Raw genomic sequence first — 21716 nt, forward strand, 5'->3', positions numbered from 1 at the left:
TTTATAACTGGGTGGCAGGGAGATGTGAGCATGCAGGTCACCCTTGGGCTAGATGTTGCACCTGTTTAGCACCCCCTCCCACGGATCAGTGTCACATGAAGCCATGGGAGCAGGTGGAGGATTGTCGATTGAGCAGCAGGTGCATATCACACACAAGTCCTGGTTCTGCGACCACTGACGCCAGGCAGACAATCTCTGAAGAATATTGATAATGGCTGGGGTCACTTGTTTTGTGCAGACACTGTCCAGAAGGAAATGGCAAACTACTTCTGTAGAAAAACTTGTCAAGAACAATCATGATCATGGAAAGACCATGATTGTTCACGTTATATGACACAGCACATAACAAACAAAGAAATGCTTTGGTAACAATAATCTCGTTTTTCTATATTTAAGTCTATAATGACTTAATCTGAGAAATTTAACAAGCAAGACTTAGTTAATGATGCTTCCATGTAATCATGCAAGCATAGAGGTTTGTAAGGCCGTGCCGAAATTGTAATTGGGTAGATCAGCTTTGTCTGATCTCTTGGTGCACACCAGGTTTCAGTAAATCACACATTCTTCAAACACTAACTCCATGTTGCCTGTTTTATGCTCCTACAGGACCAATAGCCTACTTGTGTTACTGTGATATCCACCGCAGATTTTAATGGAGACACTGGCAAACTATTAAGGCCCTCAGCTGGAACTGATGTGCAATTGGGAGAGTAACATCAGAGAAAGCAACCAGCATTTTTAATTAACATCAATGTTACATTCATTTCAAATAGCATTGTTAGCAAATTATTAGTGATTACAATCAATATACACTTATTGACATTAACATGCTGTATATATACATATACATGTTCTCATATATACAACACTGCACAACTTATACATAACAGATTACAAAGAATAATCAGTAAAAAGACATTTATAAAGAGCTTAAATCAACTGTTCTGGACATATAAAGGAAGTTAATTCATACCAGGTAAAACAGTAAAATGGAACCCGGGGAACCCCTGTATTAAACTTATTACACAACCCAGTATTAGAATACAATTTAAGAACATGTGCAGGTTTCTGTTAATAATTTTTACTCATTTTACAATAAGCCTTACCACAACAATAGACATCACACACACATTAAAGTAACATTAACTCCACTGTATGAATATGACATGCAGCATTACATTCAAATGTTAAATTCAAATCTATGGTAGGTTATAAACTTTTTCTTGATCAAACTTGACATTACTTCAGGATGTTTGAGTAACTAGTGCTAATCCCACAGATCAAAGAACTAAGGTTTTTTTCAATATGCTTAAAGTAAACAATTTTTGGAGTACTTCCTTGAAATAAAATTGAGCAGATACCACACGGAACGTGAGCATTAAAGCTCACAAAAAAGTATGCAGACATATAAAAAAAGATCACTAGCAAACTATTTCAACAGTTTCTCCTCTGATAATGCCATACGTCCTTCAACAATTGATCAGTACAGTCAAGTGTCTATTTGATTCTATCACAGTTAATCAAATCAGCAGTATTATATTAGATAGGTCCACACTAAATGAATGACAATGCAGATTCGACCAGAACCTGTGGAGAAAAAAAAGTCTTGGATATGCAGAGCTTACATCTCACAGCAGATTTTATTCCAACACTGGGGGCTCAGTGCATAAGCTTTGGCAGTTGCAAGGGACAACTAACCTTAATTTTAGGGTACTTGGAGGGACCCACCTCGCCTTCACTAGTCACAAACCATCCCTGAGCTCTGATCACAATAAGTTCTAATCATTTACGTATGTGCTTTAGCCCCATGCAATTAATGACATTCATTATGACCAAGATAAATCAGCTGAAGCTGAAAATAGTGTATTTAATCAAATTAGTTGAAATTTGAATCTTTCAACCCTATTGCAGCTACAACATGATTTCTCACAGGCAAACATACCATTTTTTTTCTGAACATTTATTCTGAAAACCTTGGAAAAATTATTATAGTATTCAGAAATTTCTTGACATCTGATATAATTGGAACAATTTTTTTCTGCTCACAAACGTGTGCCAAGGAATCCATAGATAATCCCAGGTGCTGTCAATGACTTGCTTTGCATATTATATAGTAGGAATAAATTAAACCAATGTGGGCACAGCTGGAAGTCTCCTAATTTATGAAAAGGATGGGACTCTGGGGTTTTCACAGTGAAAGCCAAATCACCAAAATTTGAAAGGCTTATTGTACGCCATTACCCGCTACTACCCTACAGCTGCATAGCAGTACCAAACATCACTGCTGAAACCAAAAAGGCTTCAGAGTATGCAAACTGCAGATATTCCCAGGTCATGAACACGTCAAATTAGCCTGTGAATTCAAAATATCAGTAAATGAAGACTCTTGCTTTCCACTAGAGTAGCAAGTACCACCTCAGTCTTGGGAATGGAGGTGAACAGTCTGATTTGGAGGTAAAAAGTAATTCCTTTTCCATACATATTCAACCTTGTAAAATATTTACAACACTGAACACCTACACATTTAAGAGTATTGTTCAGAATCATCAGTAATGGGGGTTGAAGGTTGACATTTTTTACTTGACTTGTAGAACTGACTACTTTGTGTTCATCTATCCTCAGCAGTTTGAACAAATCCTTTGTTCCCTTCTCTAAGAGAAAATGTTCTTAGCGCAATACTTCATAAGTTCAAATAAGAGCAGCTTCCCTTTTAACAAATATAATTAAGGAATTGTTGAGCAAAACTTTTGAGTTAGTGTTTTAAGAATAATAGCAATTAAAGCCCAGAGTTCTTGCTAACATTAGACACTATGGACACACCCTACAATGAGCTAAAAGTGCTCTATTGTCTTTGTTTCCTATTTGTACTTCCACAATTTTCCTAGTTAACAGTTGCCAGTACACAGATTGCTTTAACTTATTTACCATGCACTAAGTTGCTGCAAATAACTGACTCTTAATATAAATAACTTTGAGAAGGCAGAATCCAAGAATGTCACAGTACTAGGCCATACAGCCCAGTGCAAATGTGACGATCCATTAAGTCTATTTCACTGCCCATTCTTCATTCCTTGTTTATTTTTGGTTCAGTGATTCAATTGCCTTTTGAAACATTTTACAAAACTTAGTTTCTACCCTTTTTAGTTGCTGTATTCCAATGTTAAGTACCTTACCATAAAATAATCCTCCACTATTCTCTTACAGTTCTGAAGAATGACTAACTTTTCCTGAGTATAAATCAACAGAAGAAATGATACCTCATCCACCATTATATTCCCAAAGCTTTCCCTAATTTCTTCTTGACCCCCACCATCTCATGAAAGTGCCACTTTCTGTGGCTCTCCAGAACTCTAATCTTTGTGAACTTCTTCTATAGTCTCTCCATGTACCTTCTGAAGAAGGAATAGAATGTGAACAATTTAACTGAACAATTTTTAATAAATATTTCTTCCCCCTCCTGCAACCCCAAGCTAAAGGTTAATAGATAATATACTCCTTTATACAAATAAAGGAGCCATATTATGCATCAAAGTATTAATCACCTAATCTACAACACTGAACACAATCAGAAAAGCATTGACATATTACAACAATAGAGCGGACAAGGCTTTAAACAAGAACTGGTGGTAAAAATTATAGCAAGTTTGAACTTGAAAGTCTATACACTTCAGAATGAAAACAAAATGACAGAGGTAACGGTTGCAACTAAACAAAGTTACTTGGTACCTGTTGTAGAAAACCTCAAGTCCTTTGAGTTTCAGGAAGTCTCTGAAAGTGTTAATTGGTGTTTTGATTTTCCGTCAAAAGCAGGTAATGTTTTAATTAACAGGTTAGCTGCCTGCTGAATATTTTTCACTAATAAGACAATAAGCCAAGACCAATATCATGAATAACTAAAGAACAGAATCTCACAATATTAGATAACAAAACTTGATCTCAGGGCATTCTACTATCAAGAACTTCAGACCTTTTCCTCATAGACCAGTATATGTGGATTCAAGAAAAGTTCATGTTGAGACATCACAGACCACTTATTAATGTCCTACAACATATCGCATCTAAAACAAAAGTTCACTTGTCAGCCTAGTCTTTTGGTCATTGAAGGAGAGAGTCAATTCCAGCTTCAGCTTTTGTCGAGCGCTTCCTGATGATGAAAAAGGAAACAAGCCACATTTATTCAAACATTTACTTTCATCTTCACATTTCCCTAATTGTGTACAAAATTATTAACCCATTGCTGATATACAATAATAACTTGTAATAAGAATATGAGCAGCTGATATGAAACTTTAAAGTACAGTATGCACAGAAGATTAACATTAGATTTGATGAGATTAACAAGCAAATGAATGAACATTTAGCAGATTAAGTCAAACACGAAAATATGATCTAATAGTTTGGTTGGGATAGACAATATAATCTGCATGCCATCCCGAGATTAAGACTTCTCAACATTGACACACTTACATACAAATGAGCTCTAACAGTATTATTTCAAGGGTTATACATACACACACAGTTGCTCCTATGAAAGTCTAAACTAGTTTTCTGTGTCTCCCCACTTTTCGTAATTCTTCTTTGCTATGTGCTATTGATGCACAGAAATATGGTTACTACATTGAAAACTTTTTGTGTATTGGACAAAATATACATGGATCCTTGTTTTAAAAAATGGAACCTATTTGTTACCCAGAGACAGCCTGGAGATTTTTCCCTATTCTTTCCCTTTCTCTTTCAGAGGTTTTCCTTCTGTTTCTCAGTTCTCTTAAAGTCATCAAACAATTTACTCCTAGAGTGGAACTTAGTAATTCTACTTTCAACAAGGGTGCACTACAATGTAGGAGGGGGAGTGTTGGAGGGAGGGGGGGGGTTGTTGGAGGGGAGGGTTGTTGGAGGGGTGGTGGGGGGGTGCAGGCCAGAGGCGGGGGGGAGAGATGGGAGGCAGAGCAGGGTATGAAAAATTGATTTGCAGGGGATGAAAGCAGCTGGGAGGGCAGTGTAAATGAGAGGTGAGAAATAAAAGAGGACAACACAGTGTGCAGTCGAAGAGAGAATAAAGCAGAAAATATTTTAATTACTAGCAGCAAACTTTATCAGCAGCCAAAACCTGCATGTGAAAACATAATATACAGTAGGCTAAATCCATCACTCAAAAATCACACAGGATCTAAACTTAAAAAAAGACAACACCCTCAGATAATGGAAATTCACCCCTGCAGAATTCACAAATTACCACCCAAAAATTTGTGAAGAAAGGAAAATAGATAGAAACAAAATTTTATTATCTTTCAGCTTCTGTTTCTTGTTTCATGCCCATATGATGTGGCTTCACATGATGCAAAATTGCAATACGGACTATTTTGTAGATGTGCAACTCCACTGTAATGTAGTCACCTGCAGCCACAATGAATGTCACAGTTTAAAACAAAATAGTAGGTTTGTAAAGACTGTTAGCAGAGAACTCTGTGATTACTATTTGCCGATTTGCATGGGCAAGTTGAATTATGAATACTTGCTGAAAACCTATAAGTTATCACAGAATAAATTGAATGAGTGTATATTTTTGCGTGAAAATGTTATCTCTCCTGTCAAAATAGCAATGAATCACTTTGAAAATGGACAAATTACTGGAAGTTGCCTAATACTTTCACAATAATCTCTTCATAGACATCTAGTTAAAAAGAAGTTTGAGAGAATAGAACACATGTTAAGAAAAATTTGACATTTAAAAGACAAGGATAAAATATTTCCTACAGCCTTACTTTCTTCCGGTTTTGGGTCTGGATTTTCCACTTTTTGAAGTTCTTGGTCGCTCCAGTTTCATTAATGACTGACGTAGACTCTCTTCAGTGTAGGCCAAGTAAACATGAGATAGATCCACTTCAAATGGCTGAAATAATCAAAAGTGAAACAAAGATCAGCTTTAAGAATCAAAGCCATTAAGAATTTTCTGTACATCTATCATTCAAGGCCACCTTCATTGTGAATTTCATTTTTTACACCAAAATTCCACAAATATAACTAACATCAAAACACATTATAAAATAATGCACTTAAGCACACAGGGATCATAAATCAAGATGTAAATAATACCTTGCACCAGATGATTAGAGGAAGTAAAAAGAAATTTGGGCAATATTTATAATTGTGTGAAAGAACATTGTGGAGTAAATAACTTGCAAATATACTAGGCCTTTTATTGTGCAGGATGACCCTGAGCACTTTAACAATTTATTCTTTTATTCCAAATATCTAAACAAATTTTGTTTGGTGGAAAGTGCCATCACTGTATTTCCATCAAGATTGTGTTCAAGTCCCACTCAGGCAAAGAAATAAAGGTAAATGTCAAATCCAGTTAAATTCCTACAATGTCAAAAGGACTTCAGTAACAGTATTATAACTCTATAATCCTATCACATTATGTAAGTTTTAAAATACATACAACTGGTAAAGAATGTATGAATCACAATCCTGAATTATAACCTACCCTTTTTATTTTACCATGTTTATTATAAAACTACAGGCCAACTTTCCACAGTATTCAAGTTGAAACACAGAGTCCATAATTACAAACGCAGATGCATTGCTCGATTTCTGCAAAATTAGTTACGCCTAAGATAATTTGGAGGTGCGGAGCGAAGTTAAATGGCAACTCCTTTGCTTGCATCTTCAGAAACAGCTCTATTTCCATCTTTGATATCTCTTGGCCTGCAGTTACATTCTGACTTTGGCTCTTTGCTGGAAAGGGACCCACTCTCAGGGCCTCACGCCCAGCCATTTTTTGATATCCCAAGGACGCGGCCTAGAAGACTAGTGCGCCTTCAAGGTGCTGGATTTTTGTGGCTCTGGAGACAGGCTGATTCTAGGCCGGTGCCCCTGACTGGGGTGGGGTGTCGCAGGAGAATACGGAACATCGGGAGCAGCGAGTTAGCTGCCATAGGCTCTGTGTCCAGAGACCCGAGTCTTTCTGGGGCCAACTCTCTGGGCACAGATCTTAGAAAAATCTACGCAACTGACTTCTAACATCATAAATCAGTGAGTTATGTCTCCCCTCTCGCTGTGAAACAAGGACACCTCTTTTTCCCTTATTCGGGGAGAGGGGGAGAAGGGGGGGAGAGGGAAGGGGAGGAGAGAGGGGGAGAGGAGAGAGGGGAGAGGAGAGAGGGGAGAGGAGAGAGGGGAGAGGAGAGAGGGGAGAGGAGAGGGGAGGGGGGCGAGGGGAGGGGGGGCGAGGGGAGGGGAGCGAGACAGATTGTGGTATGTTGAATTACTGGGTGAACGAGTAGCCTTTGGGGTACTGCAAGTTTGTGTCTTTATTGATGCTTTGCTGCACGCTTGAGTGCTCGGTGGGGGGGGTGGGTGCGAGGCGCAATGCTTTTTTTGCTGGTGGGTGGGAGGGGGTTTCAATGCCTTTCTGCTGTTTGTGCATGGGAGGAAGGAGCTGGGGGGGCTTTGAGGTTCTAACGTTTAACTGTCATTCATTCTTTGGGTCACTCTTCTGTTTTCGTGGATGTTTGTGAAGAAAAAGAATTTCAGTATGTATATTGTATACACTGTCCTGACATTAAATGTACCTATTGAAACCTATTGATCTGAATGAGGCACACAACTCCAAAACTTAAAATGATTTCATTTGATTAAATTTGAAACAATTGTCACAAAAACTGCTTTTCTCAGCATCAATTAAACTTATTTAAAAATAACATTAATGAAAACTATCATAATAATCTTTGGAATTCTCATTAATTTGAAAATATGGGCATTCAACCAGTTAAGTCGCATTTCAAATAGATGACACTTCCAACTGCTTATAAGTTTTATTAATATTTTGCCAAATATTAAAGACTGATTAACTAATAACAATTTTGAGGCATTGAATAAGGAAGGATAAAGAAAAATATGAATTGCATTCAGAATGAATTTTTTCCTCTATATAGTGAAGAATTCAGAAGGTGCCATCAACTTACATCTTTTTCCGTTTTGTCAGGGACCGGTGTCTGTTTTCTCATATTGTTTCCTGTATATGCCACACATTTCTACAAATAAGCAGAGAAATCTTTAGCCAAGCTCAAAAACCTATCTTTCTTCATATACAGCAAACATTGCCTTTGGAATGTACAATAAAAAATCAAATGTGTAGGTACCATATTACAATTCAGCTGGTTGGAATGAAGTACATGGATAAGTAAGCAGTAAGAATGGAAATACTACCCAGAAAAATATCTTAAGGGTGAGAAGATTAAGATACATGGGATCTGGAGCAACTTGATCTAGAAGATTAAACTGGATGTGATCCATGGTGACTTACTTGCTAGATTGGATTCGCAATTAGCTTGATATAGATGTCAGAGGATAATGGTGGAAGGGTGCAATTCTGAAAACAGGTCTATGAATGGTAGTGTGCTTTAGGGATCATTGCTGGGAGCTCTGCTGCTTGTCTTTTATCTAACCGACTGGGATAAAAATGTAAATGGACTGATTAATCCATATGCATATAACACAAAAATTGATGGAGGAGTTGTAGATGATGAAAAATGTTGACAAAGGATACATTCAGGCACAGATCGGGTGCAGGTATGGGCAGAGTAAAGGCAGATGAAGTTTAATCCAGGGAAGTGTGAGGTGTTGCATTTTAGGAGGTCAACTTCAAGAGAAACGTACATAGTAAATTGCAGGACCTTAACAGCATTGATATGCAGAAGCTGATTGGTAATCCGTTAGTTTATTATTGTCGCATGTACATATAGTACCAAGATACAACGTAAAGCTTTATTTTGCATGTCATCCAGAAAGATCATTCCAAACATAGTACAGAGCTTGTGCAAAAGGAAAAATATAACAGTATGTAAAATATAGTTTTATAGTTACAGAGAAAGTGCTTGCAGGTAGACAAATAAGGTGAAGGGCCATGACAAGGAAGAGTGAGATATCAAGAGTTCAGTTTATTGTAAAAGAGATCTGCTCAATAGTCTTTTATAGCAGTGGGATAGAAGCATAGGAGGGATATAGATTACTTGCAGGCAGATGAGATTAGTTTCATCATAGTTGGTACACATGTTGTGGGCTGAAGGCCCTGTTGCTTTTCTGTGTTCTGTAAATGCTCTTGGTGAAACACTTCTATGGCTTACATGTAGATATAGTCAACATAAATGCTCTGGTCTGTCTTAAATGTTACAATTAATCAACTTTGCAAACCTACCAGCTGCCACTCTCCAATGTCTTCATTCCAGTGTACGTAGTTTTCAATCATCTCCTTGAAGGTATAAATATCCATTTTAGACAAACTTGCTCTCTTTTTATCTATTGGTGCCAAGCACAAAATATAATAAATACAAGGTGTAACCCAGTTCAATGTAGTACATAATCTGATCAATCATGCTTGATTAAACTGTCAGGCTCTTCTGAAGTACAAATAAGCCTCTTATTCTCTAATTCTGTTATTAATGTCCTCAATTATCAATCAGAATTTTCAACAGGTTTAGGTTTTGCATATAATTTAATGGGAATTTCCTACCATTTGGCATAATCAATTCAAACAGTGGAAGATTAGATGTAGTCTGTAAACTTCCCAGCTTACTGCCCAAAATACAACTTTACTGAAACATTTATAATACCAAAATTTGGGAATATCGATTATCGTTACAAGTTCTATTGACAAGGTGCAGGCTAACATTTCACAGTAAAGGGCATTTTGCGTTTCCTTTTATGCACACACTGATTTTCATTGCTTATTCTTTTCCACCTGAATCATCAAATAGCCCTTAGACCTAGGTTCAAAATCTCACACGCAGCAGTGATGTACAGCATATATTATGAAATCACATTACATTCATGAAAACTGCACCATTCAAGCAATCCCAACAACTATCTAGACAAAAGGTATGCTCAATATACAAGTGGAAAATATTCAATTTTATAAAAACCCTGACGTAAGTAAATTATTAAAGAAAAGTTAACCTGGTATTCATGAGGAATAAAGTTGTCAACAATCAGCATCTGGAGTCTGAGCTCTCGGCCTAGCTGTCTTACATTCTCCAGCAGTCCTTCGATTTCACGTTGATGTTCTTGTTGCAAGTCTGCCATCTTTGAATAATAACCACAATAGACCATCATCAATGCCATCATGTCACACCTCAATGTTTTAACACAAAAACCTGGACTTTCAGTTTATTTCAATTCATTGGCCAATAAGAGCAATTTTAAACTGCTTTACTTTTATATTGAAAAAGCAATCACAAAATTAGGAGATGACCAGTAAATATATACAGTTTTGTTTTATATTTCTTAGCCCTTCTTCTTCAAATACAAGTCTTTCCTGTCAACTTTAAGTTACAAACACGAGAGATTCTGCAGATGCTGGAAATCCAGAGTAACACATACAAAATGCTGGATCCTTCATCACTGCCCGAGGCGTCAACTGTTTATTCCTTTCCATAGATGCTGTCTGACCTGCTGAGTTCCTCTAGCATTTTGTATGTGTTAACTTTAAATTAAAATTTCCAAGTTCTAAGCCTGACACTTCGGTGCATTCTATATGGGTACTCATTGCAGTGATTATACCAAAGCAAATGCAGAAAGTGCACTAGCCCCATGGCTGGCTGAGTAGTATAGATCATCTGATATGTTTTAAAATATATCTTTCCTAGTTTGGGCTTTCAGAATTTAATATACTCAAACCAAGTCAAGTGAAGTTTAATGTCATTTAACTACATACATGTCTATCAGCGGTCCCCAACCACTGGGCCGCGGACCAGTACCGGGCCGCAAAGCATATGCTACCGGGTCATGAGGAAACGATATGATTTGGCGATATGTGTTAGCTGCACCTTTCCTCATTCCCTTTCACGCCCACTGTTGAGCCATTACGCATGCGAGGTTATTACCCACGCGTCATCCATGTCAGCGCGGGAAGGAGATCAACTCCTCGAGCTTGCAAATGACGGCAGGCTGAAAAGTATGTTTGACATAACATCTCTGCCAGCATTCTGGATCAAAGTCAAGGCTAAATATCCTGAGATAGCCACGAAAGCACTGAAAACGTTGCTTCCAACGTATTTCTGCGAAGCGGAGTTTTGTGCAATGAATGCAAAGAAAACTAAATTGCGGAATAGACTGGACATAAGGAACCCCGTTCGAGTATCGCTGTCTCCCATCACCCCTCGATGGGACCGTCTTGTTGCAGGAAAACAAGCCCAGGGCTCCCACTGATTCAGCGATATTGGTGTGTTGCAATGATTTTATATGTTCATACGGGGAAAATATGTGCTGTGTGTTTCATATTCAAACGTTACTTAAAATGTTATGATGCTATTGACTTACTGATATAACCATATAACAATTACAGCACGGAAACAGGCCATCTCTGCCCTTCTAGTCCGTGCCGAACGCTACTCTCACCCAGTCCCACTGACCTGCACTCAGCCCATAACCCTCCATTCCTTTCCTGTCCATATACCTATCCAATTTTTCTTTAAATGATAATATTGAACCTGCCTCTACCACTTCTACTGGAAGTTCGTTCAACACTTACTTCAAGCTCCCCTGTCCTCCCCTGATAATTGACTTATTACTATATTCATGCGAGGAAAATATGCGCTGTGTGTTTAATATTAAATTCATTAGATAAACCCCTTTAGAAACGAAACTGAGTGTATTAGCCACTTATCACCTATATTCCGGTCCTGATTAACACCCCCCCCCCACCCGCCCCCTGAACAGAATTGCCAAAACGATTTGCAGGAATAAAATTGGGAGGCGCATGCATGCGCAGGTCACGCATGCGCACTGGTGCCCGCGCAAGGCTTCATGGTCATTGTAGTCTTACTCTGGGTAAACACAACGTATTTGACTGCTACTCTTGTCCATTGGCAACCCTACCCTCCCCCACCAATCCCCCCCTCCACCGCCCCGGGTCGACCGGTCCGCAAGAATATTGTCAATATTAAACCGGTCCGCAGTGCAAAAAAGGTTGGGGACCCTGATGTGTACTATATATATATACTGTATGTAGAAATGAGACATTTCTTCAAACCAAGGTGTAAAGCACATAACACACGATAACTTATGAAGATAAGGATAAAATCTACAGATGAATCACAGATAAATAACAAACTAAAGTGCATTAATATTAAATATCATAAAGTACGGAACAGATTGACCAGTGACATTTCAAATATGATGCAGCCAGGAGTTCAGAAGCCTAACGGTGTGGTCATCTAGTCATGCTTAAAGGAATCAGTACAACTTAAACAAGATCTTTTATGTCCTCAAGTAGTATCTCACCTCCGATTTTGCTGCCATCAGCATTGTCCAAACTTTCTTCAGTTTCTTTGTTTTACCTTGTGCCTCCTCCTGCAAACTGGTATACTTCTCCTCAATGTCTAGACGTTCTTGCTTCAATGAAAAACACAGCAAAAAGAAACATTTTTAGAAATAATCAACAATAATATACATGGAAGGCAATGTTGAGGACAATTATCTTTTCCTACAGCTGTTTCAAAAGCTTTGATGCAAAAAGAACATTATTGAGGTCAGCTGATAATTATAATATATCTGTGCTAATGTAGTTTCAACATAATGAATAATAGAGGAGGCTATTTGTATTAGTAAAATATCTTCAATGAAGGAAAATGAACTTCACTATTCCATAAAAATATAATCAGAAAACTAATGCGCACCAATCCAACAAACAGGTTATTAAATGAGAGGTTGAAGGGTGGCAAAAGGCAAAATGACAGAGAAATCAATACCGAAAAAAAAACTGGAACGGACAAAATTTTAAGGATGTCAAGAAAAGAGATGAAATTGAGAGATCTAGGGAGGAAGGTAGGAGGTAGAGAAGCCCGAAGGCACACACTCAACATTTCAGGAACGGCTTCTTCTCCTCCACCATCAGATTTCTAAATAGACAATGAATACTACCATGGTATTTTTCCCTCTTTTTGCATGACTCACTTAATATTCTTCCTTACTATATATTTACTGTAATTTATAGTTTTTTTATGTATTGCAATGTACTGCTGCCGCAAACCAAATGTTACGACATATGCCAGTGAAATTAAATTTGATTTTGAATCTGAATCTTCAGTGTAAGGAACCCAAAAGTTAAATAAAACAATAAAGGAAGGTTTAAAACAATAAAGAGGCCATTGGTTCCTTGTGTGTGATCTGCCATTCAATGTCACTTTAATCACTGAGCCACTTTCTTGTACTAACCACATATATCCAAGAAAACACTAATCTGAACTAAACAGACTGAACAACTTAGTCTCTGCAGTTACTTAATCATTGTGGAGGCTATATGTTAAGAAAAATACCTTCAATGAAGAAATATGACCCTGGTTATCTCAAACAGGAGTAATCAGAGGCCCAAGTTGTACATAAAGAAAAATATAGATGAAACAGAATAATAATCTTAAATGTAGGTCAGCATAGGGACAATTTATGGGTAAACAGTATTAGGTACAAGATAGGATCAGATAGGATAGATTAGAAGTAACAGGAGCAAAGACAAGGTTAACTAAGAAAAGGATGACAATTTTAACTTTAATTCCTTTAAATTACACATCATAAGGAAGATTAGCCGAGGTAGAGTTTAATTTTGTGATAATAGGATGGTGTTAAGAGCATTAACCTCTTTTTCCTCCAACTCCTTTCTAAGTTGTTCTGCGCGATTCCGGCGAGCTTCCAGTTCACAATTAGATTCATCCAGCAGCCTCTCTTGCTCTTCAGCTTTTGCCAAAAGATCCACTCCTCCCACGATCACCTTCTTCTCTAGAGCTGACAATTTTTCCAACAAAGACTGATGTTCTTGCCTAGGAGGTCCAGTGAAAGAATTCCATTATTCAATTACTTTGTAATAAACAGCTTTAGAATGTAAATTCTCTTTAAAAAAGTAATGAAAACACCAAGCTACAAGCAAGTCAGTGCAAGACCATATAACAGAGTCTGAAGTTATGCTCATCATTGCCAGTCAATAAAATGCAAGTAAATCGCCCATAAAGATGGAGAATGCAAATTTGAATGTCCACCCAAAAATTTCAACAAAATACCTTAATCAGAAAAATACAAACTCACTACAAATACGAGTCCTAATGGGAAATTGCCAACAACTACTAATGCAAAATTACTTGTAATCATGGTTGCAAACATTTGACATAACATACTTTAAAAGAGTATTCCTTCTGCAATATTTGCAGTCAGCACTTGAATCAAGCAGCTTTAATACAATTTGTCTTTACTAAAGTTTTTTTTTAATCCAAGTACAAGTTACAGAGACTAGATAGTTGCATCAGTCTTGTGATGCTGCTGTGACACTGTAATTTCCTTTGGGATCAATAAAGTATCATTTAAACTATATGAATTAACAGTATTTATCCATCAGCTTATTTCCAAGGGCAAAAAACAATTATAGGAACTATGTTGCATTTGGAGTCAATTTTAATGGAATGGTAAATTGATAACAATAAACAAACAACTTATCTAACTCTGAAAATTGATTTTTTTAAACCAGTGGGGGGGGGGGGATTGTTGCTCGCTGCTGCTTATGCGCGGGAGGGAGGGGAGCTGGGAGGGGGACTTTTCGGTTCTTACGTTTAACTGTCATTCGTTTTTTGGGGCATTTCTCTGTTTTTGTAGATGTTTGCGAAGAGAAAGCATTTCAGGATGTATATTGTATACATTTCTCTGATGTTAAAATGGACCTTTGAAGCTTTGAATGAATTTAAATTTCCTGATATTACAGTTGACAATATTTTTATACATTTTGTCTATTTCTATAATTATTGCCTCGTTTGTAGTCGGCTTTTTCCAATCTTCATTCTGCTCTCTGTACATGATTTACACCTAATTTATATTTCCTGCTTCAACCTTACATTTTTACTCAGCAATGATTCTTTGAAGTGACCAGTTGTAATATTCCACTGTTCTTGTCCTGTTCAGATATCTTTAGAAGGCACAAAACTGGATCAGACTAAAGGATCAAATACTCTATAATGAAGCTTTGAAATCTGTTAAAATCTTTCTCGGTATTTATGAAATGAATAGTGTAGAATGTCCCTTGTAAAAACTTTCAAAGTTCAAAATTCAAAGTAAATTTATTATCCAAGTACAATTTCTCACCATATACAACCCTGAGATTCATTTTCCTGTGGGCTTATTCAATAAAGCATAACAGAATCAATGAAAGACTGCATCAACATAGGTGTTCAACCAATCAGCAAAAGACAACAAATGGTGCAAATACAAAAAGAAATAAATAATAATAAATATATAAGCAATAAATATTGAAAACATGAGATGATGAGTCCTTGAAAGTGAGCCCATAGGTTGTGGGAACATTTCAGTGATGGGACAAGTGAAGTTATTCCTCTCGATTCAAGGGCCTGGTGGTTGAGGGGAAATAACTGTTCCTGAACCTGGTGGTGTGAGTCTTGAAGTTCCTGTACTTTCTTTCTGCAGCAGAGTGAAAACACAGTATGATCTAGGTGGTGAGGGTCCTTGATGATGAATGCAGCTTTCCTACAACAATGTAGATGAGCAAAATGGTTCATCCATCCTATTATGGTTATTATTCTATTATGGACTTACTGAGTATGCCTGCAAGAAAATGAATCTCAGGATTGTATATGGTGGCATATATGTACTTTGACAAAGTAGTGTTGAGGTGGAAGATCAGCAGTGAGCCTGCTGAGTGGTAGAGCATGAAGGACTGATTGGCCTAGTCTAGCTTCACTTACATTTTTCTCTTCACTGACATGATAGCCACATCTAGTGGATATAAGCAGATACTGCAAAACTAAAAATACAGTGAATACAACAAATCTGAAACAGAAGATAGATGACACATTAAGTAACCATACCTTTAGCATACATTTAAGGAAATCCTATTCTGTACATACCTTTCCAGGAGCAGAGTAAAATTTTCCAACTGATGTTAAAAATGTTAAGACACACTTAACTCAAAACTACTTCAGGATCTGAATAACAAAACTACAAAAGTAGCTGGCGCTTAAGAACATGAGTACAAATCATCTTACCTACCACCACATTATAATTTCACACAAACACACAATAAAAACCAGACTGTAAACATTTGTAATGAAAGCAATTTTCACCATCATTACAACTACAAAATTTAAGTCTACATATTTTAGTGATTTCTGTGACTTCCACCTCAAAAACTATTAACTGAACTTTATATTCTTTTATCTTACTGTGCTTTCAGCAGGTCTTTTTCTCTCTTCTCTAGCTCTGCTCTTGCTTTGTTTCTTTCTTCCTCCTCCATGTCAAGCTTGGCTTCAAGAACTTTTCTCTCTTCATCAATCTTTGCCTGCATTTCCGCCATCTTTTCAGGAGATACCTTCTTCCTTCCTTCATTACAGAATAAATTGTGTTATATCACAGTGCATGTCACATATCTAGATTTGGCCAAGTTTACTTACCTCTGGCAAAATAAGTCACCCTTACAATTAAACTCATTGCCAACTTTTATGCCTGTGCACTAACTCAAACTTTACGACATAAACAAAAAAGTACTTGAAACATTCAGTGTGTTAGACAGTGTGGAACATTTTAGGTCTTCAGAATAACCAATTCTTAGAGTCTCCAACCTGAAATATCAACTTTCTTTTTCCACAGATGCTGTCTTAATTTACTGGATACTTCCAGTATCTTCCGTTTTTATTTCAGATTTCCAGCATCTACATTTTTTTTTATTATTTCAAGAATCTGAGAGAATATGGGCGCAGATGCCATTGCATCCAAATAAAACATGCAAGCCAACCAAAGATGTCTGTTCACTTTTATTCTACTTAATGTTCATAGTTTAATGTTTTAAAGTAACTAGTTTAATACTTTCTTTTAATTATACAAGGCTGAATTACACTTAAAATGTCTCTGATTACCATTTTTCAAGCTCGCTGATAGAAGCTATCTGTCAAACGTCATCAAAACAATCGAGGATCCACCATCTGTGGCCCAATCACCACAACATTTACAGAGGACAATAGTCCGTGGAGAACCATGGTCATTTGCTCAATTTAATTGTTCTAGGATTTTGTGCTGTTCTTTTGTAAGCATGCAGTTCAGCATTTTATTTTAAATGGCACTGCATTCAGAATTTGCAAAGACAACGCAGGCAGAAAAAATGTATACGAAAAATATTCTACCAGAGAAAATAAGAAATTACAAACCTGCTTGATCTTTAATTGGGAAGAAATTAGTTTACCCCACATAGACAATATGCGAACATAGGAGGAAAAAGAAACAAATCATTAATTTCTGCATTTTTAATAGTTATAGCAATGAAGGCATGAACTGTCACAATAAACAAATAAAAGTTAATAAATCTTAACCATGCATCTGAACCGTGCTAAAAATTACAGAACATAAGAAATAAGAGCAGGAATAGGCCATCTGGCCCGTCAAGCCTGCTCCAACATTTAATTAAATCATGGCTGATCTGGCCATGGACTTATCTCCACCTACCTACCTTTTCCCCATAACCCTTAATAATTCCCCTACTATGCAAAAATCTATCCAACCTTAAATATATGTCTTAAATATATTTACTGAGGTAAACTCTACTGCTTCATTAGGTAGAGAATTTCACGGATTCACCACTCTCTGAGAAAAGCTGTTCCTCCTCACCTCCGTCCTAAATCTACTCGTCCGAATCTGGAAGCTATGTCCTCTAGTTCTAATCTCATCTACCAGTGGAAAAAAAACTTTCCTGCCTCTATCATATCTATCCCTTTCATAATTTTATATGTTTCTATAAGACCTCCTTTCTTCTGAATTCCAGCGAGTAGTCCCAGTCAACTCAATCTCTCCTCATAGTCTAACCCCCTCTTCTGTGGAAACAACCTGGTGAACCTCTTCTGCACCACCTCCGAAGCCAGTATATCCTTCCTCAAGTAAGGAGACCAGAACTGCACGCAATACTCCAGGTGTGGCCTCACCAGTATCCTGTACAGCTGCAGCATAACCTCCCTGCTCTTAAATTCAATCCCTCTAGAGATGAAGGCCAACATTCCATTTGCCTTCTTGATAGTCTGCTGCACCTGCAAGCTAGCTTTTTGTGAATCATGCACAAACACTCCCAAGTCCCTTTACACAATAGCATGCTGCAATTTTTAACCATTTTAATAATCTGATCTTCCATTTTTCCTTCCAAAGTGGATGAGCTTGCATTTACCTACATTGTATTCCATCTGCCAGATCCTTGCCCACTCAACCTGTCTATATCTCTGCAGATTCTCCACATCTTCTACACAATTTGCTTTTCCACTCAATTTAGTGTCATCAGCAAACTTGGATACACTACACACGGTCCCCTCTTCTAGATCGTTAATGTATATTGTGACAGTTGTGGGTCCAGCACCGAACCCTGCGACACACCGCTCACCACTGATTGCCAACCAGAGTAACACCCATGTATCCCAACTCTCTGCCTTCTATTAGCTAACTAATCCTCTATCCATGCTAACAAGTCACCCCAAAATCCATGCATCCTATCTTATGGATAAGTCTTTTATGCGGCACCTTATTGAACACCCTCTGGAAATACAAGTAAATAATGTCCATCTGTTCCCCTCTACCCACTGCACTGCTTTTCCCTTTACAACTGATGTCTGACACATTCAATACTTTGGAATTAATGTCTCATTAACATATATTACACACTGACCTACTCTAGAAACTGCCTAGAATTTCATTACCGCATAATCCTCTGTTTTTCTAAGCTCCATGTACCTATCTAAGAGTCTCTTAAAAGACACTAAAGGAGGACTAATTTGAAAGGTCAACTATTTCCCCCTCCTGCCAATTAGTTTCAGAATTTTCTGATTTTATATCTTAACAATAGTACTACTTCAAAATCATTTTAAATATTGAGAGTTACAGAGTGCAATTTAGAACAGGCAACATGACTACTTTAGCAATGAGGAAAAAGTACTTGCTTTGAGGCATTTTCCTCTCATCAAAACTGAAGCCCTGGCCCATTAACCCAAGAAAGTTAAGCATAGTCATAGAACACTATAGCACAGAAACAGGCCTTTCAGCCCAACTAGTCCATGGCAAACTATTAACCTGCCTCGTCTCGTCCCATCAACCTTTATACACCTATAGATATGCTCTTGATTAATCGAGAATTTCAGATTACTATCAAAGCAATGCAAAGTCAATGTTTACAAACTGTCAAAAGAAACAGCAGCATCATTGTGATACTGTGGATTTTTTTATGATTTACCACTTTTCACAAGAACTACTTTTCACATTTCAAGAAATTTTTGATATTTGAATTGACACAAGTTGCTTCACTCAACATCTACAGTTGCAAGAAAAAGTCTGTGAACTCTGCAATTACCTGGTTTTCTACATTAATTACTCTTAAAATATGGTCTCATCTTCATCTAAGTCTCAATAATAGAAAAACCCAATCTGCTTGAACTAATAACACACAATTGTACTTCTTCTCATCAATATTGAGTACACCATTCAATCATAGTCTAGGTTCAAAAAAGTATGTAAACCTCTGGGGTAATGCCTTCTACAAAAGCTACTTGGAGTCAATCAATGAGATGAGACTGAGGTGTGGGTTGAGGAGGTGCTTTGCCCTTTAAAAAAGACACACAAAGTCAGGTTACTGACAGGGCTGCTCTTCTCAAGAAAGATCCATTTATGTGCACCATGCCTCGATCAAAACAACTTTCAGAGGACCTTAAAATTGTAGAGATGCATGAAGCTGGAAAAAGCTACAGTAAGTATTTCTAAAGACCTGAGCATTCATTCGTCCACTGTAAGAGAAATTGTCTACAAATAGAGGATATTCAGTACTGATGCTACTCTCCCTAGGAGTGGGTGACTGCAAAGATCACACCAAGAGCACAACATGCAATGTTGAAGAAGGTGAAAATGAACACAAGGGTAACAGCAAAAGACCTGCAGAAATCTCTTGAACTTACTAAAGTCTCTGTTCATGTGTCCACTATAAGAAAAACATAAAACAGCTGAACATCCAAGGATACACGGTGTATCCGAAAGATAGGAAGGTAGGCAGAGGGGGTGGCGTGGCTTTATTGGTAAGAAATGATATCAAATCATTAGAAAGAGGTGACATAGGATCGGAAGGTGCAGAATCTTTATGGGTTGAGCTAAGAAATCACAGGGGTAAAAGGACCCTGATGGCAGTTATTTATAGGCCTCTGAACAGCTGCAGTGCTGTGGACTACAAATTACAACAGGAAATAGAAAAGGCTTGTCAGAAGGGCAGTGTTATGATAATTGTGAGGGGTTTTAACATACGAGTGGATTGGGAAAATCAGGTCAGCACTGGATCTCAAGAGAGAGAATTTGTAGAATGTCTACGAGATGGCTTTTTAGAACAGCTTGTTGTTGAGCCCACTAGGGGATCGGCTATACTGGATTGGGTATTGTGTAATGAACCGGAGGTGATCAGAGAGATTGAGGTGAAGGAACCCTTAGGAGGCAGTGATCATAGCATGATTGAGTTCACTGTGAAATTTGAAAAAGAGAAGTCAAAATCCAATGTGTCGGTATTTCAGTGGAGTAAAGGAAATTACAGCGGCATGAGAGAGGAACTGGCCAAAGTTGACTGGAAAGGGACACTGGTGGGAAGGACAGCAGAGCAGCAGTGGCTGGAGTTTATGCGAGAAGTGAGGAAGGTGCAAGACAGGTATATTCCAAAAAAGAAGAAATTTTCGAATGGAAAAAGGATGCAACCGTGGCTGACAAGAGAAGTCAAAGCCAAAGTTAAAGCAAAGGAGAGGACGTACAAGGAAGCAAACATTAGTGGGAAGACAGAGGGTTGAGAAGTTTTTAAAAGCTTACAAAAGGAAACTAAGAAGGTCATTAAGAGGGAAAAGATGAACTATGAAAGGAAGCTAGCTAATAATATCAAAGAGGATACTGAAAGCTTTTTCAAGTATATAAAGAGTAAAAGACAGGTGAGAGTAGATGTAGGACCGATAGAAAATGATGCTGGAGAAATTGTAATGGGAGATAAGGAGATGGTGGAGGAACTGAACGAGTATAGGAAACAGAGAGTGGGAATAAAGGGATCCTACTCTGGATGGCTGCCGGTTACCAGCAGTATTCCACAGGGATCAGTGTTGGGGCCGCTTCTTTTTACATTGTACATCAACGATTTGGATTATGGAATAGATGACTTTGTGGCTAAGTTTGCTGATGATACGAAGATAGGTGGAGGGGCCGGTAGTGCTGAGGAAACGGAGAGTCTGCAGAGAGACTTGGATAGATTGGAAGAATGGGCTGAGAAGTGGCAAATGAAATACAATGTTGGAAAGTGTATGGTTATGCACTTTGGCAGAAGAAATAAACGGGCAGACTATTATTTAAATGGGGAAAGACTTCAAAGTTCTGAGATGCAACGGGACTTGGGAGTCCTCGTACAGGATACCCTTAAGGTTAACCTCCAGGTTGAGTCGTTGGTGAAGAAGGCGAATGCAATGTTGGCACTCATTTCTAGAGGAATAGAGTATAAGAGCAGGGATGTGATGTTGAGGCTCTATAAGGCGCTGATGAGACCTCACTTGGAGTACTGTGGCAAGTTTTGGTCTCCTTATTTAAGAAAGGATGTGTTGACATTGGAGAGGGTACAGAGAAGATTCAATAGAATGATTCCGGGAATGAGAGGGTTAACATATGAGGAACGTTTGTAAGCTCTTGGACTGTAT

The 21716-nt window shown here is 37.8% G+C and overlaps 1 protein-coding gene across 1 annotated transcript in view; it reads right to left on the reverse strand.

Annotated features, from left to right (window-relative positions):
• Positions 1-686: 686 nt before the first annotated feature.
• The window catches only part of kif3a (kinesin family member 3A), a 49086-nt gene continuing 28056 nt past the window's right edge, over positions 687-21716 (reverse strand). The window contains exons 10-18 of the mRNA XM_063053127.1: positions 17193-17201; positions 16215-16371; positions 13634-13814; positions 12283-12393; positions 9958-10083; positions 9200-9253; positions 7968-8036; positions 5763-5890; positions 687-4144 (exon numbers count right to left, since the gene is read on the reverse strand). Of these exons, the coding sequence (XP_062909197.1) occupies positions 4096-4144; positions 5763-5890; positions 7968-8036; positions 9200-9253; positions 9958-10083; positions 12283-12393; positions 13634-13814; positions 16215-16371; positions 17193-17201 (884 nt within the window). The 3' untranslated portion in view covers positions 687-4095. The remainder of the gene's footprint in view (positions 4145-5762; positions 5891-7967; positions 8037-9199; positions 9254-9957; positions 10084-12282; positions 12394-13633; positions 13815-16214; positions 16372-17192; positions 17202-21716) is intronic.

This window comes from Mobula hypostoma, chromosome 7, assembly GCF_963921235.1.
Source record: "Mobula hypostoma chromosome 7, sMobHyp1.1, whole genome shotgun sequence".
NCBI classification, from domain to species: Eukaryota; Metazoa; Chordata; class Chondrichthyes; order Myliobatiformes; family Myliobatidae; genus Mobula; species Mobula hypostoma.